The 23,630-nt window shown below is 34.6% G+C and overlaps 1 protein-coding gene across 1 annotated transcript in view; it reads left to right on the top strand.

Moving 5' to 3' along the window:
• The first annotated feature begins 425 nt into the window (after positions 1–425).
• LOC146538569 (uncharacterized) overlaps positions 426–23,630 on the top strand; it is a 42,159-nt gene continuing 18,954 nt past the window's right edge. The window contains exons 1-28 of the mRNA XM_085186514.1: positions 426–461; positions 553–768; positions 1,461–1,633; positions 2,704–2,863; positions 3,334–3,428; positions 3,632–3,767; positions 4,461–4,621; positions 4,863–5,051; positions 5,302–5,442; positions 5,883–6,047; positions 7,078–7,224; positions 8,178–8,285; positions 9,316–9,423; positions 9,905–9,995; positions 10,394–10,491; positions 10,918–11,005; positions 11,877–12,058; positions 12,563–12,695; positions 13,513–14,048; positions 15,333–15,771; positions 16,460–16,635; positions 16,875–17,047; positions 17,240–17,385; positions 20,723–20,858; positions 21,266–21,428; positions 21,650–21,738; positions 22,345–22,495; positions 22,662–22,808. Coding sequence (XP_085042640.1) covers positions 648–768; positions 1,461–1,633; positions 2,704–2,863; positions 3,334–3,428; positions 3,632–3,767; positions 4,461–4,621; positions 4,863–5,051; positions 5,302–5,442; positions 5,883–6,047; positions 7,078–7,224; positions 8,178–8,285; positions 9,316–9,423; positions 9,905–9,995; positions 10,394–10,491; positions 10,918–11,005; positions 11,877–12,058; positions 12,563–12,695; positions 13,513–14,048; positions 15,333–15,771; positions 16,460–16,635; positions 16,875–17,047; positions 17,240–17,385; positions 20,723–20,858; positions 21,266–21,428; positions 21,650–21,738; positions 22,345–22,495; positions 22,662–22,808 — 4,452 coding nt within the window. The 5' untranslated portion in view covers positions 426–461; positions 553–647. The remainder of the gene's footprint in view (positions 462–552; positions 769–1,460; positions 1,634–2,703; positions 2,864–3,333; positions 3,429–3,631; positions 3,768–4,460; positions 4,622–4,862; positions 5,052–5,301; positions 5,443–5,882; positions 6,048–7,077; positions 7,225–8,177; positions 8,286–9,315; positions 9,424–9,904; positions 9,996–10,393; positions 10,492–10,917; positions 11,006–11,876; positions 12,059–12,562; positions 12,696–13,512; positions 14,049–15,332; positions 15,772–16,459; positions 16,636–16,874; positions 17,048–17,239; positions 17,386–20,722; positions 20,859–21,265; positions 21,429–21,649; positions 21,739–22,344; positions 22,496–22,661; positions 22,809–23,630) is intronic.

Raw genomic sequence — 23,630 nt, 5'->3', positions numbered from 1 at the left:
AACGCCGTTTGCCTCCAGGTTCGTAGCTAAGTTTTCTCTGTGTCAAAAAAAATACGAAAAACGAGACTGTGCCTGTCCCGATTCGAACATTTAATTTTAGACTAAACATCGTCACGCCGAAATCGGGAATTTTGGCAACCAAAGAATATATAAATACATATGCAGGCAACGTTGTTTATGTTAGTACGAACAACCACAACCACAATCGCCGCGCTACAGTCCCAGCTCACACCCTTGTGCCCCTGTAACTTGAAGGATAATCTATAATCACACAATATTTGTGAGCCAAATTAAAGAAAGAAATTCCGATATTATTTTTATAACATCGATATTATAATATTTTCGTGGATTCGATATCGATATCAAATCTTCGATGAACAACACTATAGTACTGACTGCTGTCATTTGAGAGTACATCAGTACAGAAATCAGAAGTTATTTGAATTTGAAACTTTTGAAAGGTACGTCGTAAAAGTTAAATAGTAAAAGTAATTGTAAAAGATAATATATATCATTGATTTAATTATAATATCATTGTAAAAACAATTTCAGGTATTTATACTGGTAATAAATAAAATTAGCCTTTTTAAATGTTAAGTAAACAAAACCAACAGTTAAGTAAACCAAAGTAAGTACTTTAAGTAATAATGGATGATTGGGAAGCGCTAGTAAAGTGTTATAAAGAAGACGACAATCCAAAAATATTGCAAAATATATTTAATCAAATTCATGAACTTGTAAACGATGATTTAGCCCCATTTGAAGTAGGTAAGTTACACATATATTACATTCTAAAATATATTATATACATGATGGTACATGTCATTGCGTGCTTATCTTTTCATACATAATAAATAAACTTGAAATTTTATCATATTAAATTATCATTCATATCTAAAGGAATTTCCACAATCAAAATAAAATATAATTTATTCATACATATATATTGTTAGATAATGATTTTGAAATTAGTGCATTTAACCAATCATACAACTGAAGAGCTAAACTTTATTATACTTGTATAGCTATTTATTAGCTATAGATTTATAGCACAGCTAAAAAGTATCTTTACATGTAACACTAATGCACTATCCAATGTATGTCTAATGTACTATAAATAAAAATTATTTTCTCATTTATATTTTAAAGTTTTATTTTTCAGAAATTATATATAAAATAAGGCTGCTGTGGCACAACAGCAAAATATTTGTCTGTAAATAACTACAGTTGTGGATTCAATTCTCACAGGGGTGAGGGAATTTTCATTCATTTTCTTGCTTTTGGTAAGAAGACAATGGGTGACTTTGAGTTCTGCCACTCAAAATGCAATGTCTCAAAAGTTGGATGGAAGCGGAATGGAGAGTTTTAACACTAGGTTTCTCTGCCTACCTTGCAATATGCAGGATACAGTGTGGACTTAAAGAACATAAATATATAAAAATATGTTTTGTAATTTCCAGAGTACATATTATCAACATTGTTAGGGAAGCCAATAAATCTTCTGCAAACAGTGAGAGATAAAAATACAAAAGAAGATGACTGGGATGACTGCATGTCTGATATTTTGAAACTTTTAGCAAAACTAGTTTCTGTATACAGCAACATTGATATATTTTACAAAGATATTGTATCGGCAAGTAGATCAAAACCTATTTAAACTTTCAAAAAATTTTAAAATGTTAAAGAAAACAAAATTAGCAAAGTGGTGTGTAGTTAGTTCAGTTTAGGAAAAACAATTGTTCTTGATCTGGTAGAAAAATAAAGTGTAGTTTAGACTTCAGTCACACAACAAGCGAGAAGGGGGAAAGTGGGGAACAGAGTGTCTTGACACCAGATTCCCTCAGTCCTTTAAAATATTCAAAAGTAATTGTTGTTATTATTTTTTCTACACTTAAGCTACAGACTAACATAAATATATTATGTTAGCATCTCTGTATAAATATCAAGCATATAAGACTATCAATGTAACAAATTAAATACGTCGTGGCGCAGAGGCACAAGGGTGTGACTGTAACGCACCGGTTGTGGGTTCAATCCCCACTCAAGGAAGTGAAATATTTATTTACATTTATATTTCCATTTTTTCGCTCTAGTGCTGAGGCAAAGTGCGGCATTGAGGTCTGCCACTCAACACGCAATATCTCTTGAATTCTGCAGAAAGTGGGGAATGGAGTGTTTAACACTAGGTTCGCTCTGCCTGCTGCTGATTTAATTTTTATTTTTTAACATAAAGAGTAGCATGTGACAGTATTGCTACAAATAAGTGTTTTATTGAATTGGACAACATGTTAGTTATCAGTGAATAGATATTGTCTTTTAAATGATAATGTTAGTAGATCACGGAAGTACTAGTATTTAATACATATTTACATTTGCTCATACTAATAACGAGACAAGGGGCAGTGTTGGGTTCCTACACTCAACACATAAAATGTCTCAAAAATTTGTCATTGGGTCTAGAACAAAGTGTTTTGATACTAAGTTACTAAGTCGACCCTGTTACAGTACGGTTGATGAGCTGTGGTCAACCTTAAGTTACATTTCTTGAACTAATGTCGTTATGCACTTACAGTGAGGAAAACAGTCCAAAGTAAAAAAAATATTTTGTAATCAAATCTAGATTTGATGCCTTTTACTACTAACTTCCTGCAAATGTGGGATTCAGCTTGAAGCTCAAAAAATATCAGCTATTTCTTATTTCAGCTATGTCTCCTATCATACACGCCGAGGATACGTCAACTGGCTCTAACATGTTTAACAAATATTGTTCCCAATTATGCATTACCTGCAGCAGATATAACAAGGCATTTAAATGATTTAGAAGAAACCCACAAGTGTGTAGCACCACTTGTTCTGCTCATCGGTGAGTTGATGATGGGTGTCAATTTGATTCCCATTCAAGGCTAAATATTTTTTTTCTAAATAGTGTAAAGGGATCTGTTACCCACACAATGGCCAATTGTCAAGACATTGCATGTTGAGGGGCAGAGTTCAATAAATTGCTTTATGTATCTAAGCAGGGGAAAAAAAATTAATAAAATTTTTAAATATATTTAAAAAAAGGTAAATAGCTTCACTTCAGGGTAGGCAGAGGTAACCTAGTGTTAAGAGACCCCATTCCCCACTTTACGCTGAATTCTTGTGGTATTACGTGTTGAGTGGCGGAAATCAACGCTGCGCTTTACCACGACCAGAATGAGGGAATGAAAATATAAATTTAAATAAATATTACACCACGCAAATATATTTATTTCTGAGAGATGGGGATCGAACCCACAACTGTCACATTTACAATCATACATATGTTTAGAGAACTAACTTTAATTATCACAGGTGCTATTTGTGAACATCATCCAGAGCAAATAACTGAAACTTTTAACAGAATATGGAGAATCTTCCTTAATTTACTGGACGATAACAAGAAATCTGTATGTACATCATTTTTGTTCTAGATCTTTCTTACCACTTGGCCTAAAGTCTAGATTTCTTTACTTAAATCTAAATTATTATTTCATGTGTACATTTCCTCACTTTGTTAACGAAATAAAGCCTTGAAATTTGTTGGCAAGAGTGAACGCTATTTATTAAATATTTTTTACAAATAAGTGTTATTCCACTCTATTTGTTTCAGATGACAATAAAAAAGGCGGTTTTACAAGGGATTCTCAGTTTGTTTAAGCACTACGGCGTAGAACTAAGTACTTTAGAGTTAAACCAGTTCTATGGGAAACTAGTTATATACACGAAAACACTAAAGTTTCAGGGCGGTGAGTATTGCAATGATGGTCACAGATTCATGCCCGGTTTGGGGAAATGTGTTATGTTCAACGATATTTATAGTATTACTAATATTGTAAATATCAAAGTTTGTGAGGATGGATGTTTGTTCCACTTTCACGAAAAATATACTCGGTAGCAAATATAGTGGTAGTAAACTTTGTGGTAATATAGCTCATACACCACAACAACATACTGGCTATTTATCTAAAAGATATTACTTATGTAAAGAAATATGGATATAATATAACAATTGGTCGCTAGTATTTTTTTTATTTCACACACAGAAAAGTAAGCAGAAGTAACCTAGCAATAAGACACTCCGTTCGCCGCTTTTCACCGTATTCTGGACGGACTGCGTGATGAGTAGCGGAACTCCAACGCCGCGGTTTGCGGTGTTAAATTTTAAAATTTGTTGAATTTTGTTTATTTGTGAGGCCAGTCGTGGCGCAGGGATACAAGGGGCGCAATTTATTTTAATTTTTATTTTCATTTCGCCACTCAACACGCAATGCCTCCGGAATTCTATGCAATGTGGGTAACGGAGTGTTTTAATACGTGGTTCCCTCTGCCTTCGCAGTTGTGTGCAGGATTGTGATACAGTGTGATATAAATACTAAATTTAACTTATTTAATATAATTACTACATCTTCTATTATTTTAACAACAATATTATGTTTCAGTCTGTCTATCCATCTTAGAGGATCATCCAGGTTTGTTTCGCGAAAGACTTTCAAATGATGTTTCATTCAGAAATTATTTGTGGAATTTAGAAAATTCGCGTTCGGTCATCTTATCTGTATACAAATGTGTGGCTGACACTGTTCAAGAAGCTAAACTTGTGGTAATTGAATGATAATACTGTATGGTTATAGTATCAAATCTTATTCCCCCGAGTAGGAATCGACGGGAATCGCACGTTTGTGCCCCTGCGCCCCTTTGGTCTTTGTTTCTCTTTTTTGGTATGGCGGCGGCGTTGGGTTCCAATAGTCAAAAAGCAATTTGAATTGGTTGGAATATAAAGTGTGTGTAAATGAACATTATGAACTTGGGTGTGAAAGAAATAATGATTGCTTTTTTTTAAGGAAATAATAGAAGAACTGGAAAAAAATATAAATTCACAAAAATATTACAAAAAAATCACGGCGTTGTATGCCATATTGTACATAAACACAAAATGCACGGCAAATGCAAATTTAAATGAATATATAGACATACAGACGGTCGATTTCGAAATCCGCAATGGTAATATCAATTACGAGATTTGCGATGCTGTGAGTATTTCTTTTATTTTTTTTTTACCTCCACTTTTATCCCACACGTAGCAAGATAGGCAGAAGAAACCTAGAAACCTAGTGTTAAGACACTTCCGCCGAATTATTGTGCTATTGCGTATTGAGTGGCGGAATTCACCGCCGCGCTTTGCCTCTGTACGAGAAAATGAAAGTGGTAAATATTTTACTTCCCCGAGTGGAATCGAACTCACAACTGTTAACTCACGCTTACAGTCTTTTTCTGTTTCAGATATTCTGGTGTATCAAATCAAAAGTTCTATATAGTGATAAACTTCTACAAACTTCATTACTTTTCTATGAAAATTTCACTCAAAATAAACGGAAGGAACTTCTACAATGTTTTATAGAAGCTGATGACGCCATTAGAAAGGTAAGGTTAATAAGATGATAGTGGAATCGATTCCTATGAAGGGTAAAAAATTAATGAATTTTTATATCGTCAGACAGAGACAATTTACGAGGTTAGGATTGGAGAAAGGAGTCTTGACATTGTATACTTTGTGCTTATTTTTTTTATTATTTTGTCTGTGCATTTATGCATAATACACACTATACGCTAATCTCAAAAACAGCTCAAGCGGTATTTTTGCAAATTTGGTGTTTGTTTTATTTAAAACGGGTAATCAGGTATCGACGACCGACAAAATTGTTCGAAATTTTACTTTCCATTATATGGATATTGTCTTTAAAATGATAATGTTATTGGAACACGAAAGTAATTCAGATTAGTAAACTATTATTGGTGTAGTTCAAGCGGACCGCGGACGACGCTGTGAGCGATTACTAACCTAATAAAAATATATATTCCAGCCTGCATCAATATTCCTAACTAACTATCCACAGTCGTTAGTATGGAGTGACCTTCTTAAAATGATTGACGAAAATGAACAAAATGTCAATTCCGTTATAAAATATGTCCAAAATTACATTATAAATGTTTTGGAGCGAGAAGAGAACAATTTAAATAATAGAGAGGTAATATTATTATACATTCTTTCTTTTTTTCAGTTTCTCGCTGTATCGCTCTTTTAGCAGGGTAAGCAGAGGGAACCTTGTGTTAAGATACTCCGTTCCCCACGTACCGTCGAATTTTGAGAGCCTGATTGATTGTCTGTTGCGTGGCTAAACCCAACGCCGCGGTTTGCCTTGTCTCTCTTGCTCTGGTAAGAGCGAGGCAATAAGAATATTAAATAAATCATTCCCCCTTTGGGCATTGGACCCATAACCCTCACATTTACAGTCACACGACCGTGCCGCTGTGCTACGGCGGCTTCAATTGCTTATTGATTAGAGTTGCCATTTAATTAATTCATTAAATAAAGTTCGCAAGGCAGAAATTTTTTTAATATTCTGCCTTGCGTTCTCATTTATGTAAGACTAAGACAACAATATTTAATTGTGAACGTCACCTAGGCGTAGGCTTACCTGCTAACATCCTATTAAACGTTTTAAAATAACTATGTGTTTTTGTCAGCACCACTTTAAATAAAACCACAGTTACTACTCTATTTTTACTTTATTTCTTTTTTTTTTAAGCTTATTACAATGATTATTTTATTTCCCCAAAAATGATAAGTTTTTTTTTCAATCTCTTAATTTATTACATCAATTTCTTATATCTTCTGCTATCTTGATTAGGTCTGAGTTTAAGTTTTTGAGTTTAAGCTTTAGGTCTGAGTTTAAAATATTTTACCCTATATGCTGCTCTCGGAAAAGGAGCACTTCCATCGTGTATATTATGTTTTTATAATTTTTAAAATTTATTTGTTTTCTCTACTATATGAAATAAAACCGGATTTACATTTCCTTTTAAACTTACGTTTCTTCTTTTTAACTTCCTTTCTTTAGTATAAAAATGTACGAATAAATAACGACAAAAACTAATTTATCAGGTTTCCCCTCTAAACCAACAATAAAACTATGTTGTTATGGAAATTAAATCCATCACCAGCTCGTTCTTACTTTAATCTCAAAATCACTTTTTTAAAACATTTATTATTTCCAGGTTTTACCAAACAATATAAAATCGTTAGCAACCATATTAGCGTTCTTGCCTTCGCTAAGTTCATTTAGAGTGTTATCAAGATATGCTAAAATGTATAAAGAGTTTGTTCCCAGCGCTATATTATATGGAAATGACATAAGGGGAGAGGTGAGTCACTCCGTTTCAATTATTATTTTGTTTTATTTATTACTAGCAACACGATAGGACTCAGACATACAAACGAAAATGTAAAAAAAAAAAATTGTTTTGGGTTGTATTACATACAGTATTTAAGGTCCCCAATAATAGGATTATCATGTATCGATTGTTTTGATATTTCATTACTTGTATAGATAGATTATAATTAATATATATATTTCTGATTTTATCAATAATTCTCACATCACTTCGACATTAGAATTGGCATTACTATTGTATTAAATATAAAACACATAGCAAAATGTACTTTAAAAATTAAATAAAATCAAAAAATTAAATCGGTTTCACGCTGTATCCCGCACATAACAGGATAGACAGAGAGAACCTAGTGTTAAGACATTTCATTCTCCACTTTTCGCCAAATTCTGGAGGTATTGCGTGTTGAGTGGCGGAACTCAACGCCGTTCTTTGTTTCGAACACCGAAGCGAAGAAATGAAAATATCATTTAAATAATTATTTCTTTTCATCGAGTGGGGATCGAATCCACAACCGTCGCGTTCCAGTTACTACCTTATGCCCCTGCGCTATGACGGCCTCGAAAAATTAAATACTCAATTCTTTTGGGATTTGAAAATACGATCGCAATTAATGTAATAAAATACACATTATAATAAAATATTGTTATAATTTAAGTAAGAGTTAAGACTAAATAAACCAATATTCCGGCTTAAGGAATATAGAATTAAATTTAAATACAAAAAAGCGACATTATAAATTAGCGCCAACCCTTTTATAGTAAAAATAAGAAAAAATATTTCATTTTTTTTGTAATAATGTTTAACAATTTAAGTTGTTTGCCAATGTTTTTTAAAATTCTTACAAAAATATGTCAAACTATTTTTTTCGCAAATTCTTATTTTACAAAAAAAATCACCTTCTATATAATAATATTTTCTTTCAGAATATTTCCATTGAACATTGTTTAAACGATGACGACAAACTGCGTTGTAGTGTATCGTATGTAGATAGAGATGATTATGTCGTATCAGAGATGATTATAGCTTTGGAGGTGAGTCCGTCATAATCAGTGATTATAGTTATAATCATATATTTTTTTAGTTTCAAGCTGTATCTAGCTTATAGTAGGCTGAGAGAACCTAGGAACCTAGTGTTGAGACACTTCCGTTTCCTATTATAAAACATTTATAAATTAAACGTATATAAACGTATAACATTTTGAACACGACAGGACTCGAACTTGCGCCTTTTATATATTGTACGCGTGTTCTAACTACTAAAACATACGGTGTCATGAAGCTACGTAGAAATTCTTATACGCGCCCTTATAGGTTATTTATGTTGTTAGTATCTATCTCCGTAGGCAGATTTTTGTAGATTGCATTAACACAAAGATTATTGCTGACATATAATTTAGCAATAAAGGAAACTATTAGTTAAGTTTAATTTTAAGTGTTTTTTTCCCGACTATGGCTAAGCAAATGGAGAGTTATGATTTTGACCAGTTAGTATGTTGTATGTGTGTATGTATATTCATCTGTTCCTCTGTAACTTTTAAAATATTTATAATTTATATAATTTACATTATAATTATGCTTTTTAGAGGGTAATGGTCAACAGTCGGGTTTTAGTTTTAGATTTTTTTTTATATATTTATTTACTTAGTATAAAATAACACTAAAATATTTAAAACGTAGTTATGTTGCCTCATGGCGTGAGAACGGTACAGGTAGGCGCCTAATCAGCGTTCGGCGTATGTAACGCGAATCCCCTCATGCCATGGGAAACAAACGTAGTGTTTTAGTATTAAATTTTCTATATTTTATTCTTTAGTCGATTAGAGCATGCACTTCTGCTCGGTCGATTCACTAGTTAAGTTAATTTTAAGTTAGATATAAGAACATATAACTTTGTTCTTATTTTAATTAAAGTAAATTTAAATTTAACTTTCTTAGTTATTTTTAAAAGCCCACTCGCGCTCCCGTAAACATGTCTACGTCGTGATTATCTATGACCATAAACATTTATGATTATAATAATAATAATCGTGAACCCCAATCATTACTGATGTTTTTTTACAGACGATCTTATCAATGACTAACGTAAGTGCGCCAAACATAAAGAAGGCAATAAATAAATTGGAAAACTTAATACAAAGAAAACAATTAAATGACGAAGAAATGTCTAAGGTAAGTGAATGCTTATGAGGTTGTCGTAGGTTCTTACAGTACGGTCGTTGAGTCGTGGTCGCCCTGAACTTAGCTGTAGTTAGCTTCGCAGATTTACATTTAGTACGTTTCGATTATTTCCTTCCTTATGAGTGTTCAATGCGGCAACAGTTTAGAAAGCCTAGGCACAAGCATGTGACAGTTGTGGGTTCGCGTTCCCATGAAAGGGAGTGAAATATTTAGTATTTTCATTTCCTCGCTCTGGTAACAAGGCCAAATCTGGCGTTGAATTCTGTCACACAATGATACATTCTGCATGTACAGTGGGTTAGTTCCACGAAATTTAACGTTATGCAATATACATAATATATTGTCTTTAATAAAGTAGCTATACAACATAAAAAGTATTTATCAATTCACACCAGTTCCTGAGATTATTGCGTTCAGCCATAAAAAATCTTTATCTACATATTATTATATATTGTTATTTTCTCAATTTCAGATGTTATATAAAGTGCATATTGTTTATCAACGTATAGACAAAACTAAAAAAGATTACAAAATATTGGAAAGAAATATTATATTATTTATGGGTAAGTAAGGACAAAAATATATAAAAACTTTAACTTTGACCTGTGACTTCCCTTGGGTAACTTGCTTTTTAATGACTGTCAATGATGATTTTAATTAATAATTAAAAACCCTTGACACAAAAATTACTGAAAAATAAACAAACAGAAAAGACCTTTCTCCAAAACAGCTGAACATATTCCCTCGGACCATGGCTAAGAACACTCTTGATTTAGTCTCTTCAATGAAAATATAAAATCAGTTCATCCGTTTAGGAGTTACAATGCCACAGACAGCCATGCACGTATAACACCCCTGTTTTCTGACGAAAATACATTTCAATTGTCTTCAAATTATGAATACATTTTTAAAGGTATATTTTATAATAATAGAAAGATAATATATATTTTATTATATTTAGCTCAATATGGCCGATGTATACAAAAAACAGAAATGAATAGTACATTTATAAAACAACTTGAGAACATATTGATTTGGGAAGTTGATAATCGCTTAAAGGTAAGAAACATTCCATTAACACTCGTGACGTTGTTGTTGACGGCGGTAGTTCTCGGTTGACATTTGATTTGGGAGTTATTTTATATACATAAATTGTTTTTTTCTCTACTACGACACTACATTCTCCACTCACACACGCTCTTCCTCCTCTTGAATTCATGTGTGTGTTGAATGACGAAACTCAACGCTTTGTATGACCAAAGAGGACAAATAATTACAATTTGAATATGATCATTCTCACAGTAAGTTCAATATGCTGTGATGTAACATCACGGCCTCAAATAAAGATTCCACTTCAACCATTTTAATCAAGCGAAGAAACGAATAAAATTCGGGTCCCTAAGAGAAAATCGAACCTGGTACCATCGTGCCACTACGCCACAATGACGTTTAGTTCAATTTAACATTTAAAATATAAATTTATAGCTGAAATTGGGAACTCTCATCGTACAAGCAATGGAATATGATAATATCGATGCACTCAATATATTATATAAGTTAATATGTTCTAAACGTAAGTACATCTATTTATATATGTTTATTGAAGCCAGTCGTGGCGCCGAGGCCCAAGCGTGCGACTCTAAACGTCAGGCTCTGGGTTCCATTCCCACGCGACGAAATGAAATATTCAATATTTTTATTTCCTCGCTCTGGTAACGAGGCAAATCGCGGCGTTGATATATATCACTCGACACGCAAATATTCCAGAACAGGCGAAAAGTGGACAACGAAAGTGTCTTAATCCGAACAGAGAGTTAATATTACGTTCCTACGTTCTGCCTACCCTGCTACGTGCTATGTGCAGGATACAGCGTGAAGCTTAAATAAATGTATTCTGTTATTAAATGATTGACCGACGATGCAAAGAAACACACTACTGGATAGTATAAACATTGAAATTGGGCATGTCGGTATAGAATTCTTTGGGAGTCGTTTCCGTCCTGAAGTTATCAATACGAGGTTTATTTTATTTAAGGATTTTTATTACTTTTGATTTTTTCCTTGTCTGTGAGTGAACAATGCGCAGAAGTGCCATTCCATGCCATGCGATTCGTCGACCGCACTGTAGGTAGAATAATAAAACAGTTTGTTTGTAAAGTAATTATTTTTGTTCAAAATATTTAATATTATAACCAAATAAGTAATAAAATAGACATCACCATATTGGAAACTGGACAGATTTTAATGAAACTTTTTTATTGTGGCTATTACACGTGGGCAGGATTTTAGTACAACGCATCCATATAAGGTTTATTTGTATTCACTTCTCCATTATGGTGGACAAAACCAAATACATATAACTCGACTTACTCTAAAACACCATAAACATATAAGAACTACCTCTAACTTTCATTCGATGTTTCAAGTATTTAAATAATTTACAGTGGCAATAAGGAAGGATGCGACATTACGAAAAGCTTTTCTCTTAGTTATCACGAAATTGTCACGCTCTGACGTCGACCAAAACGTAACGAATGACGCGAAGAGTGAGTTGACGGGTGACGTGACGCATGATGTGATGTCAAACTTGTGGGAAGATGTTGACGGTGTAATGGAACTTTTTCAGGTAGAAAAACTCTATACAATAAGGATTACAATTTGAAAAGAAGTCTTTTAACCGGATTAATCGCATATATTTAGTATTAGCGATTATCATTTTAAAACCAATGATATACCTATATTGAAATGTAAAATTTTCGCAAGACAAAATTTTAAAAAATAATTGATTTTTGGTTCTGTCTCCTCCGCTCTGGTCAAATAAAATTACAAATATCTAAGAGTCAAATATGATACATATCACATTCTAAGAGCTCTGATTTAAAATCTTCCGCTTTATCCCTAGCGGGGTAGTCAAAGAGATCGGAGCGCCGCGCCGTAGCTCCGTCCTCCACTTCCCGCCGTTCCGTTCCGTTACTCAATATATATTCTTTATTACCTATACTCCGTTCCCAAAATGCCACCGTCTCGTTACCAGCGCGATAAAATGAAAATAATTTATTCCTGGAGTGAACACCTAACCTACAAAAATTGCGTTTACGGTCAGATGCCGCTAAAAATATTTAATTTTTAGTTTATAATGGAAGAGAAATCAATAAAGTCACGTAAAGCTGCTAGCAATATTCTTGAGGAGGTGCTGAGATCAGACGAAAACGAATTACTCGAGAATCTTCTGGAAAATCTACTGATTATTGATCTAAATGACTGTGAGTATTTATTATCTTTTAAATTCTCAATTTGACCTATGCATGTGTGTATGTTTGTCCGCGATTATCTCGCGTTTGATTGAACTGATGCGGTTTTCAGAAAAACTTTCTTTGTTTCACTTTATTTTATATTATATTATTGCTTCACTTTATATTGTTTATATTCTGTTACACGTCTAATATGCGACGGTCTGTGGTCTGTAAACGCGACTTAAGAATAGGTTCGATACCCACTCGTAATTTTTATTTACTCGTTCTGGTAACAAGACAAAATGAGGCGTTGAAATCTGCTATTTATCACGATTTTAGACAGAAAATTCATCGTCATATCATTCATTCGTAGTGGGCGAGAACGGACTGCTTTAACACTAGGTCTTGCCTTAAAAAACAAAAGAAGTTGACGTTCTATTAAAATATACGCAATCAATGCTTCCAAAATAATTTATTATGTTCGCATAATTTAGTTTTGAGGGTTATACTTGACTTGAACTTGGAATTTAAATTAGTAGTACAAATTTTGACGTAAAATGAAGAGGATGAAATGAAAACTTTTGGTTAGAAATTTGTTTAGCTGCCCAGGGTTAACAAGCGAACACGGGATAAACGAGTTTTCAAAGAGTCGATTGATAGTTAGCTCTCGCTACTTTGGATTAATCAGCTTCAGGCTGTATCCCGTACATACCAGAATAAATAGAAGAAACTCAGTGTTGAGACACTCAACTTTCGAGACATTACATATTGATGTTCGGAACTTAACACCGCGCTTTGTCTTTGCCTATTATTTTTATCTAATTAATAAAGCCTTATTTATTTTCAGCAAACAATCAATCCGTCTTGGAACTTTTAGAAATATGTATTAAAATGTTGGAAACCAACAATTTACTGTCCAAAAAGTTTCTTCCCAATGTAATTTGCAGAATATTGAACATAAATAAATACACCAATTACATATTCAACACGACTGGAAATCTTTTCACAGACAAAATAGAACTGTTCGATACCAACGTTATAGATGATACCATAGATAATGTATTAAAAATCATAAACAAAATGGGAAGCGATGACAGATTTAATATAACAATGGCGTTGGCTTTTATAAAAAAAATATTTGATTTAGAAAAAAATAGCAAATCTATAACAGAATATTACTTTGATGGAAATAAAAAAATCAATTTGTTTATATTGATTGATATTAAAATAATTTTCCAATTGGACGATTCAAAATGTAGAGAGATCATTTTGAGAGATGATTTTTTGCTATTTTTTGATGAGTTCGATCATAATTTTTGTAAAGACGGTATTTTTGATTTTATGAGGACATATAGTGATAATTTGATAAAGACTAACAAACGGGTGAGTCGAATTTGTGTGTATTTTACTTCTTAATCTATACTAATATAATAAAGCGGAAGAGTTTGTTTGTTTGTTTGTTTGTTTGAACGCTAAGATCTCTGGATCTACTGGATCGATTTACTTTGTTTTTGTTTTGTATGAAAGCTGCATTCTTCAGAAGTGCTATAGGCTATATAACATTACATTACACATATATACTAATAAATTAAAATATTTTCTAATTTGACATGCAATTTATTCTGCCATGTTAATAACAACCGTCGTCGCTACGCGACCGCGTTCGTTACCGCGTCATTTTGATATTCATCCTTATGAAAATAAATATAATAGTCACTTTTAGCATTTCATCTAGATTGAAATTATATTTCTATAGAAATCATATTCTTATATTTCAAGCAGGCGTAGCCGCGTCCGGGTCCGCTAGTAATATTATAAATGTGAAAGTTTCTATAGATGTATGTTTGTTCCACTTTCACGCTAAAACTTCTGAACGAATTTACATGAAACTTTACAGTAACATGCCTTATACATCAAAATAAAACATAGGCTACAATTTATGTAAACATAATTTGCCTGCAACGTAACGATAAATTTAAGCGGGTGGAGCCGCGTTCGGGTCGCTAGTATCTTTATATGTCGAAGAAGTCGTCTTTGCACTCGATGAGTTCAAAAAAACCTTTTTTTGAATTTGCATTTGAATTGGAGGTAGTCGTGGCGTAGTCGCACAGCGTATGCCTGTCAGTAAACACGACGGATGTGGGTTCGATTCTCACTTAGGATCAAAACAGAGGGCGGCGTACAATTTACTACCACTTAACAAGCACTGTCACGAAATTCTGCGCTGCGTGGGAAACGGAATGTCTTAACAGTAGGTTCCCTTTGACTACAGACTATATGCGGGGTTCAGCGTGAAACTAAATAAATAATATTACTCATACAATGCGCATAAAGTACATAAGCAGACGCGGAGAAAACAAAATATTTTAATGTTCTTTTCCTATAGTAAGTATAAAATGCATGACAATCACAATTGCAGCCATACTCTGTCTCGCTGTGCCAGTTTTTTTACATCTTCATTTAGTGTCAAGTCACTCCGTTTCCCCGCACCGCCGATACTCGATATATTGTGTGTTTTATTACGATAGCGACAAAATAAAAATATAAATATTTCAATCCCCCTCATGAGAATCGGACCTGCAAATGTCTCTTTTACAGTCACATGCTTGTCCAAGACGATCTCAATTAGCGCCAGCTTTAATTAAATGATAATTAAATATGTTTCAGATATTCTTCTCAGCCGTTTCAAATTGTCTTAAAGGATTGTCTCCGCGACAAATGTCATTCGATAACATAAAGTTTTGCTTATCACTCATCAAAACTCACGATGAAACACATTATGAAATAATACAAGAGTCTGTCAAGAAAATTATAGAAAAATACCCGATCAAAGAAATAACGGAGGGTATTGAGAAATATTCTTTCGACAGTCAACACGAAATATTCATACTTGCTCTTAAAATGTTCTTAGAGTGTTACGGTGAACCGATTTTGATAGATTTCTCAGGGGTTTTGATTAAGCGTTGGTTTAAGAGGATAGTCGCTTTGCACGAGCTCGGTGTTATAGAACGGAATTTGGAAAGCAAAATGGAATATTTAACGGATTTAGTGAATGTGTCTCTGAGATTTGTCTCGAGGGAAGAGCTTGGAGGACTTTTGGTGAATGGTAATGTGTTTCACGTTATTGAATTAGTTTAGTTTAATTGTACAATATTTTTTTATGTATATTGATTTAAATTATCTAATTCTTTGTGTCGCAGTGAGACGACGGTTGTGGTTGCCATCCATACTAGAGGAAATGAATAATTTTGCTCGCTCTGGTAAATAAAGTGTAACGTTAAGTTCCGTCACTATACACACAGTATAGCAAAGAATGGAATGTCGATACTAGGTTCTTTCCCACCACATTGCTATAAGCGTGATTTTTTTTTCAGCTTCCCTCTCGTATCGTATATATGATATATCGTATCCCGCACACAGCAGGGTAGGCTGAGGGAACATAGTGTTAAACACTCTGTTCCCCATTTTCCGCTGAATTCTTGAAGCATTGCGTGTTGAGTGGCGGAACTCAACGCCGCGCTTTTGCCTCGATACCAGAGCGATGAAACGGAAATATAAATTTTAGTAAATATTTCGTTTCGTCGAGTGGGGAAGGAACCCAAAACCATCACGTTACAGTTACACCTTTGTGTCCCTGCGCCACGACGGCCTTATACTACGACGAGATTATTGTAAAACAAAAAAAATCTTCTGAACCGCTCGCCGCCTTGTTCCCAAAGTAAATTTATTTAACTTCACATCGGTCATTACTACTCGACCGTACTATACCTATGGATGTTTTATAATAATTTCAGATGAGGGTGTGAAATTTTGTCGAACATTCATAAAAGCTACATTTAATCGTTTAATTGAAAAACCTTACATAACTCTGTCCCCTGGTGCTGAGAGTGCTAACGTCATTTTAGTAGACGTACTACAGTATGCAGTTTTAAACGACAAGATAGAACAAGCTCTAGAGATGGCTGTGGCTGTAAGTTTATTATATTTATTTAATCTTTAGCGTGCGATTTTAGAATTACTGTTTGTGGTTTCGACTCTTGTGGGGGATATTACATATTTCATTTTTTCGTTTTCTCACTCTGCGTGGAGTTGCAAAATAAACAAATTTCTAGGGGTATCGACTTAAAAGTAAAGCATCGATGTTATATGAAATGCAACATGTTATCGAAAACATGCTGTTAAGTTAAAAAAAAAACTATTTTCTTTCAGTTATGGCCGATATTTTGTAATGTGTCAACACATGAAGAAAAAATACAGGCTTTAACGTATTTACCATCGCTCCCCCCACTCATAGAGCAGTGGGTGATCAGCACCGTCAATGACAAGAACACTAAATTAGAGAGGAAAATTGAATTCATTATCACCACTGGTGATAAAATTAGGTAAGAATTGTGTTTTTTGTTGCCAGTCGTGTGGTTCTGAAATCGATTGATTGTAGCTTCAATCCCAATTCGACGAGTTGTGGCGGCCCTGAAGTTTGTTGTAGATGGCTGCACAGATTTGATTTCCTCTCCACCCTGAAGTTAGTTAGTTTGTTTACACATAGCCCATACTGATGTATGTGTGTTTCCTAGTGGTCTCCACGCGGTGTTGCGCGCGTACCTCCCTTCACGAGTAAGCGAGCTGCGATTTTCTACGGCCACGTGCTTCAGACTGTACTTGGACGTTCTGTCTAGAAATAACTTAGAAGTGCTGGAACAAGTTGCTCAAATGGCTGCTAGTGAGTGTATAAGACATTTTATATAGAAAAAAATAAATTTTCAATTTCATGTTTTTTCATGTTCATGGCACAGGGTGGGCAGAGAGAATCTAGTTTTAAAATATTACGTTTTCTTTTTTTTTTTTGGAATTCGTGATGTTGGGGTTTGTGGTGGCAGACAAGGCCGCGCCTCCTCTGTTAAATTCTGCAGGCTTTGCGTGTTGAGTGGCAGAACTCAAAGCCGGACACTATCTTTATTTACATTTAAATTGTTTGTCAATGGAGAATAATCACTAATTTTAAATTCTAGCTCATCGTATTGTCTTTTAAAAATAAAAAATACTTGTGAAAGAATTATTTTGATACGTCTATTAGTTTTTGAGATATTGTCGTTTAAAGTAAGCGCGCGACGCGAGATTCCGTCGGGCCATAACCGACTCGCGTGACGTCACAGGTCTTGCAAAGTCGCTCGGTCAGTTCGTCTTCGTTCACTCGCAGTTCGCGCTCTTCTTTAGCTGGCGTTCTACCACAAATTTAGTTTCTTTTAATAAATAATATATAGGTATATTTTTAAAATCTTTTTTTTTCACATATATAATGTAATAGCGAGCATTGTATTTTAAGATATTGAAGTTTTGATAATACTTTGTCAAAAAAACAGTTCTATCCTGCTAGGTTTCATGGCGTGTTGTACCAAAATCTTTAGCTTTGATTATTTTTATTGTAGAATCGATACTAGAAAGCTTGAATTTTTCCAAAAACACTTGGCTTGGCTTGGGCGTTACCACAAACTTAATGAGTACTTTAATGGAGAGACTACTCAGAACTTTTGATGGAGGCATACAGGAAAAAAAGGAGAGCTCTGCATTAGATTTGCGGCCTTTTTAGATTTGCAGAAGGCCTTTAACTGTGTGCCTCGTCAATGTATTTGGAGGGCATTGCGATCCAAAGTGATCCCTGAGGCCTATTTTGAGATTATCAGAGATTTGTACCACGATCCCGCTTTGCGATTCGCGATGGTTAGGACTGCTGATGGCGATACCAAACCCTTTAGATCACAGTACCCCTACTGTTAGTAGTATACCAAGGCTCGGCTTTTAGTTCGTTCTTATTTATTGTAATGTACTGTCACGGCTCACATCCAGGACCAGCCTCCATGGCTGATGATGTATGCCGATGACATTACACTCATTGAAGAGAAGCAACTAATGCTGGAGCGAAAAGTGAACTTCTGGAAGGGTGCGCTTGAGAACAGCGGTCTTAAACAAAATGTGTCGAAGACCGAATACATAGCCTGAGGGAGCCCAGACTCCGGCACTGTCCTTATAGGTCCTGAGCCAGCCGTTAAGTTGGAAAAGTTTCAAGTACCTTGGATCCGTTATGCATGAGTCTGGAGGCATCGATCACGATGTCCATGGCTGGATAAGCGCTGCCTGGGCCAAATGGTGGGAGGTTATTGGTGTGGTCTGCGACCGCAAAATACCACCCAAGCTCAACGGGCTGATATATAAGAGCATCATCTGACTGGTTCTATTATACGGCAGCGAATGTTGGCCAGCACTATCTCGGCACGCTGAGGAGCTTCACGTCACGGAAATGAAGATGATGCGGTCTGACGCATTCGAGGTAGTCTTGGGGTCCATGACGTAGCGGATAAGCTCCAAGAGCGTGGCCTAAGATGATATGGCAACGTTGCGCGCCGGCGTAGGAACTATGTCGAATGCAAGTTCCTTGCTATGTCTTTCCTGTCCCTGGAGCTAGACCTCCGAACGCCCAAGAATGCGGTGTTTGGATGTCGTGATGCAGGACATGAGTACCAATGGTCGAACCACTCAGGACGTTACAGATCGTGTAAAGTGGAGTAAGTTAAGCAGGAAGGCAGATCCTGGCAAAATACGCCGGGATTAATGCCAAGAAAAAGAAGACTCGGTTGCAGTTGTTGAAGATTCGTCGCTTCGACGATGTAGCCCATTATAAATGCCATGGTATGTTTACAATCACCTCTGCTGGCGGCACAATCTTCGCAGATTACGTATAAACTTATTGCTTCTTTTCATTGCATTCTAAGTTGCAATAATATAGTTTAATACGTGCACGGTGTTCTGCTGTAATCTACATTTGGCAATACATACATAACCTACTCTTTTAACTTATACGTACGCAATACCACGCAATAGTACGCATCATGACCATAACTCTCTTGCCGATCTTCAATAATCACAATAAAAATAATATTCAGATATACATATATAAAAATATTAAAAATCTACATTAAAAAAAAATTGTGCATGCTCAACTTACTGCATGAATTTAGTTATATTATTATTATATTATTTTCACTTATAAAACAATCTTACTACTTTGAACTTGAATAAAAAGTTTGGTACTTTTAACGCAAATAGCGTTACCTACAATATGAAACTAGTTAGGTAAGCTATTTATTTAAAACTGTAATGTAACCCACATTACAGTTTTAAATAAATAATTTCAAATAAAATAACGTAAGATAGTTATTATCTATACCCCAAATTGACATAATATTACTAGTTATACAACAAAACGTACCTTCGCATTTTTACTCCTCGCATTACTGCGGCGACGAAATCACTATTTTCCGATAAATAATCGGCAACCATAAATCCATCTATTACAGGTAGGTTATCCGATTGACCTTTTTCGAATCCTTGATCCATTTTAATTAATTGTATTAACACTAAACACAAGCGAGTACTGCGCGATATCTCCTATCACCGTTGGCGACTAGTGAGTTTTGCCAGACCTGTGACGTCACCGCCGGCCGCGGGACTGTTAGCGGCATTTGAAATTATTGCAAACTTCAAATGCCTGTAAAATCATAACTACTTGGTTATTTTTAATGAAACAAAAACTAGTGTATTTGTATACGTAAAAACTTTACTGCAGCGAACTTTGAAGCATTATTTCATACCTATTACCATTCCTCATTCTCAATATTTTTTAAAACATGTAAATAAACATAATTTCCCTTTCTTATCACGTCGGGCTACGGTTCCTAGTCGTAGCCGATATGAACAGATATTTTAGTAGCAATGTCCTTGTTAAGTTCTACTCCTAGTAGAATACAGTACGGTCGATGAGTTGTGGCCGCCCAGATGTTAGCCGCAGATTTCATTTTTAGATTTTTTCTTACTTTAAATTATTTACTTCCCGACTAAACAAATGTGTCATGATAAAGCACCGTCCCGCTTCTTCTATTTATTTTATTAACTATAGTTATTTGTTAGCTATAGTTAGGTATAACTGGTAGTACTTAATAAGTATTTTTCGTGCATTTTTTTATTTGATAATTTAGGTGACCTTAAAAAATATTTTAATTCAGATGACGACACAAAAGGATGGTGGGACGATGCCATAGAAATGTATATGAGCACGGCCGCAGCCGCCGGCGAGGGATCGAAAATGCTCTCGCTCGTGCACTCGCGATGCGGCACGAGGCTGCTTGTACCCTTGCTGCGGTCAGTGTCTATCTCTCTATCTATAAAAGTGTGCACCTCCCCCGTGCACACTTACAAGGCTGCTTCTGCCCTTACTTTGTGAGAATAATATTACCTCAGTGGCTGTCTCATTTATGCCTTTGTAAAAAAATAGTTATTATTTTAGTTGGAATTGAGTAATACGTGTGTATGGAAATTTATATAGGATAGCACACATCAAAGCACGTGTGTTAAATTTCTTATGTATATGTATGATTGTATATTTGTTTATAATTTCCCGGAAAGTCACATTTTTAAACTAAATCGTATATTCGGGGAATCTTCCATGTTTCATAACAAACGTGTCAGTAGTATTTATTCAGCCATTTTTGAAGAAGCTTCTACGTTATATGCTCTTTTTTTTAATTCTCTTTATTTTGTTCAAACAGGAGCTCTAAAACAAGTGATGTAGAAGTTTTTTTTTCTAATATCTCCAAAGATTTAATTTCCACATTGAAGAAGTTTCCTCGCGCCGCCGACCACTGTATGTATGAAGAATGCGTTTCAGAATACGTCAGGGCGTTGAATATCTCACAAATAATCTTCGAAAAGGTCAAGGTTTTACTTGTTAATAATATGTTATATGTAAAGTGTTTGTTACTTAACCGTTATAAAGACAATTTAGTCAGGTCACTTTAATTAAAAATTTAAGTTTTAGATCATAAAATTATCTACAAATATTGTCCTAAGTATCTTAATAGAATAATTCATTTTCAATACAAACATTGTTTCAAGCATTAAAGGAACCCATAACTATATCATATTATTTGTAGGTGCCGAAAGAAAACGTAGATAAGGATTTTGTGAAGACTATTTGTAAATTATGTGACACGTTGCGTGACAAAGTAGATGCTAGTTTCAGGTATTTTATTATTATTTACTTTATTCCCTCGAGTGAGACTCGAACTCGCAAGCTTTCGAGCTTATAGTCGCACACTTGTGCCACTGCGCCATCACTGGCCTCAAATTTTCTTTCTTTCCGTTTACTTCCCTTTCCCTCTTCCCGCTGAATTCTCGCGGCATTGCCTGTTGAGCGGCGGAACTCAACGCCGCGCTATGTGTTACTAGAGCAAGAAAATGAAAATGTGTATTAAATATTTAATTTCTTCAAGTTGGAATCGAACCCACAGCCAATCGCGTTGACAGTCACATGCTGTGCCACTGCGCCACGACGGCCCCTAATAATTCTTTAAAAATTAATATTTTTAAATTATTATTTTTAATATTTTTAGTGTTATTCCACATTTAGAAAAGAAAAAAAATACTTATTAATATATTGTTAGACAATATAAATAAGTTGTAACAAGCATACAAGAATTTCGACGTAGCTCGATGAGAACGTATGGCTTAGTGGTCAGAGCGCTTGGACGGTTCCCAAAGAGGCGCAAGTTCAAATCCCGTTACGTCCAAATTTTTATACGCTTTCTTGATAAGTATAATTCTCTAAAATAATTTAAATCAATTCTAGAGAGTTCCATTGTGCTAACTACAACTGCTTGGTGGCGGCCATCTGCCTAATGGACCCAGGACCGGCGGTTTACAGGAAACTGTTCGAACCAAACGTATGGATAAAACTTATACATGAGGAACAAATTGAATTACCCATCAGGGAACAGTGGGTACGTATGGAACACTGGCTTGGTTGTATCTTGGTGTATCCTTTCTCCAGTAATAAGAATGTGCAGTGCGCAAGAAAAAGCGAAAAGTATTACCACTAGGTTCCCTTTGGCTATATTGCTATATACGTGGAGCTTAAAAATAATAACATAATAAACTTTGATACAGAATCAGCGCATCACCCGCCACGCCACTTGTAACTCAATGCCGAACGCGACACTCACAATGGCGAGTGCTCGCACTCTAATGTTCACTCGAACTCTCTCTGAGGACCCCTATATGTACGACTTGACGCGCGACGACGTCTGTGACTTGGTAAGTGTTGTTGTCATTGCATTGTATTTCTGTGCCATACTGATGTTATGTCATTGTCGGTTCGGTTCGGTTCTTTATTTATGACGCTTCGAGCGTGCCAGTTGAGCACTATTCACTTTGCCAATGTCACGTTGTATGGAGGACACACAAAGGAGATTGTACAGTAAAAAAGAGATTAAATTACACAATAGGAGAATGCATGTCAAAAAGAGTCCAGTTAAAGTGTTGCCTTCACCTATAAAATAAAAAAATCATAAAATAAATATATACATGAACATGGGTTAGTAGTAAATAGTATTTTACAAATATGTTATTTTATAGTTTAATATTATTATATCTTAAACTTATAAACAAACATTGAGCACTAAGAGGACAGGGAACTTTATAAGGAAGAACATCATATAAGGGATGTGGGAAGGGGATATGTTATATATATTGTCACCACTGCGTTATCATGTCAATGTGTTGTCACGTCATTTGTATTGTCATGTTTTTGTGTTTTTCTCATCATATTATGATATTCCAGCTTTTAAATTATTCCAAAAAATACTATTTTCGTACTTGAACATTCTACAGACTCGTGCGAAAGGATAAAATGCATTAAATAAATAGAAATCTTTTAAAAAACCGAAAGGATCAAAAGTAAAATGCTATTTTCTTTCTTAGTTTCTTACATGTTTCGATATGTAATATTTTTCTATAACTCTTTTATTTGTCCGAAATCTTCAATTGTTACAAATACATATTGACATATTACAAGTTAATAAACATAATGTATGACATAAAGTCACTATGCGCTATGCTATAACACACTAGCATATT

Source organism: Heliconius melpomene, chromosome 6, assembly GCF_056956725.1.
Source record: "Heliconius melpomene rosina isolate 202511_hmr_F chromosome 6, ASM5695672v1, whole genome shotgun sequence".
Classification (NCBI taxonomy): Eukaryota; Metazoa; Arthropoda; class Insecta; order Lepidoptera; family Nymphalidae; genus Heliconius; species Heliconius melpomene.
This window is presented reverse-complemented; position numbering and strand designations above follow the sequence as displayed.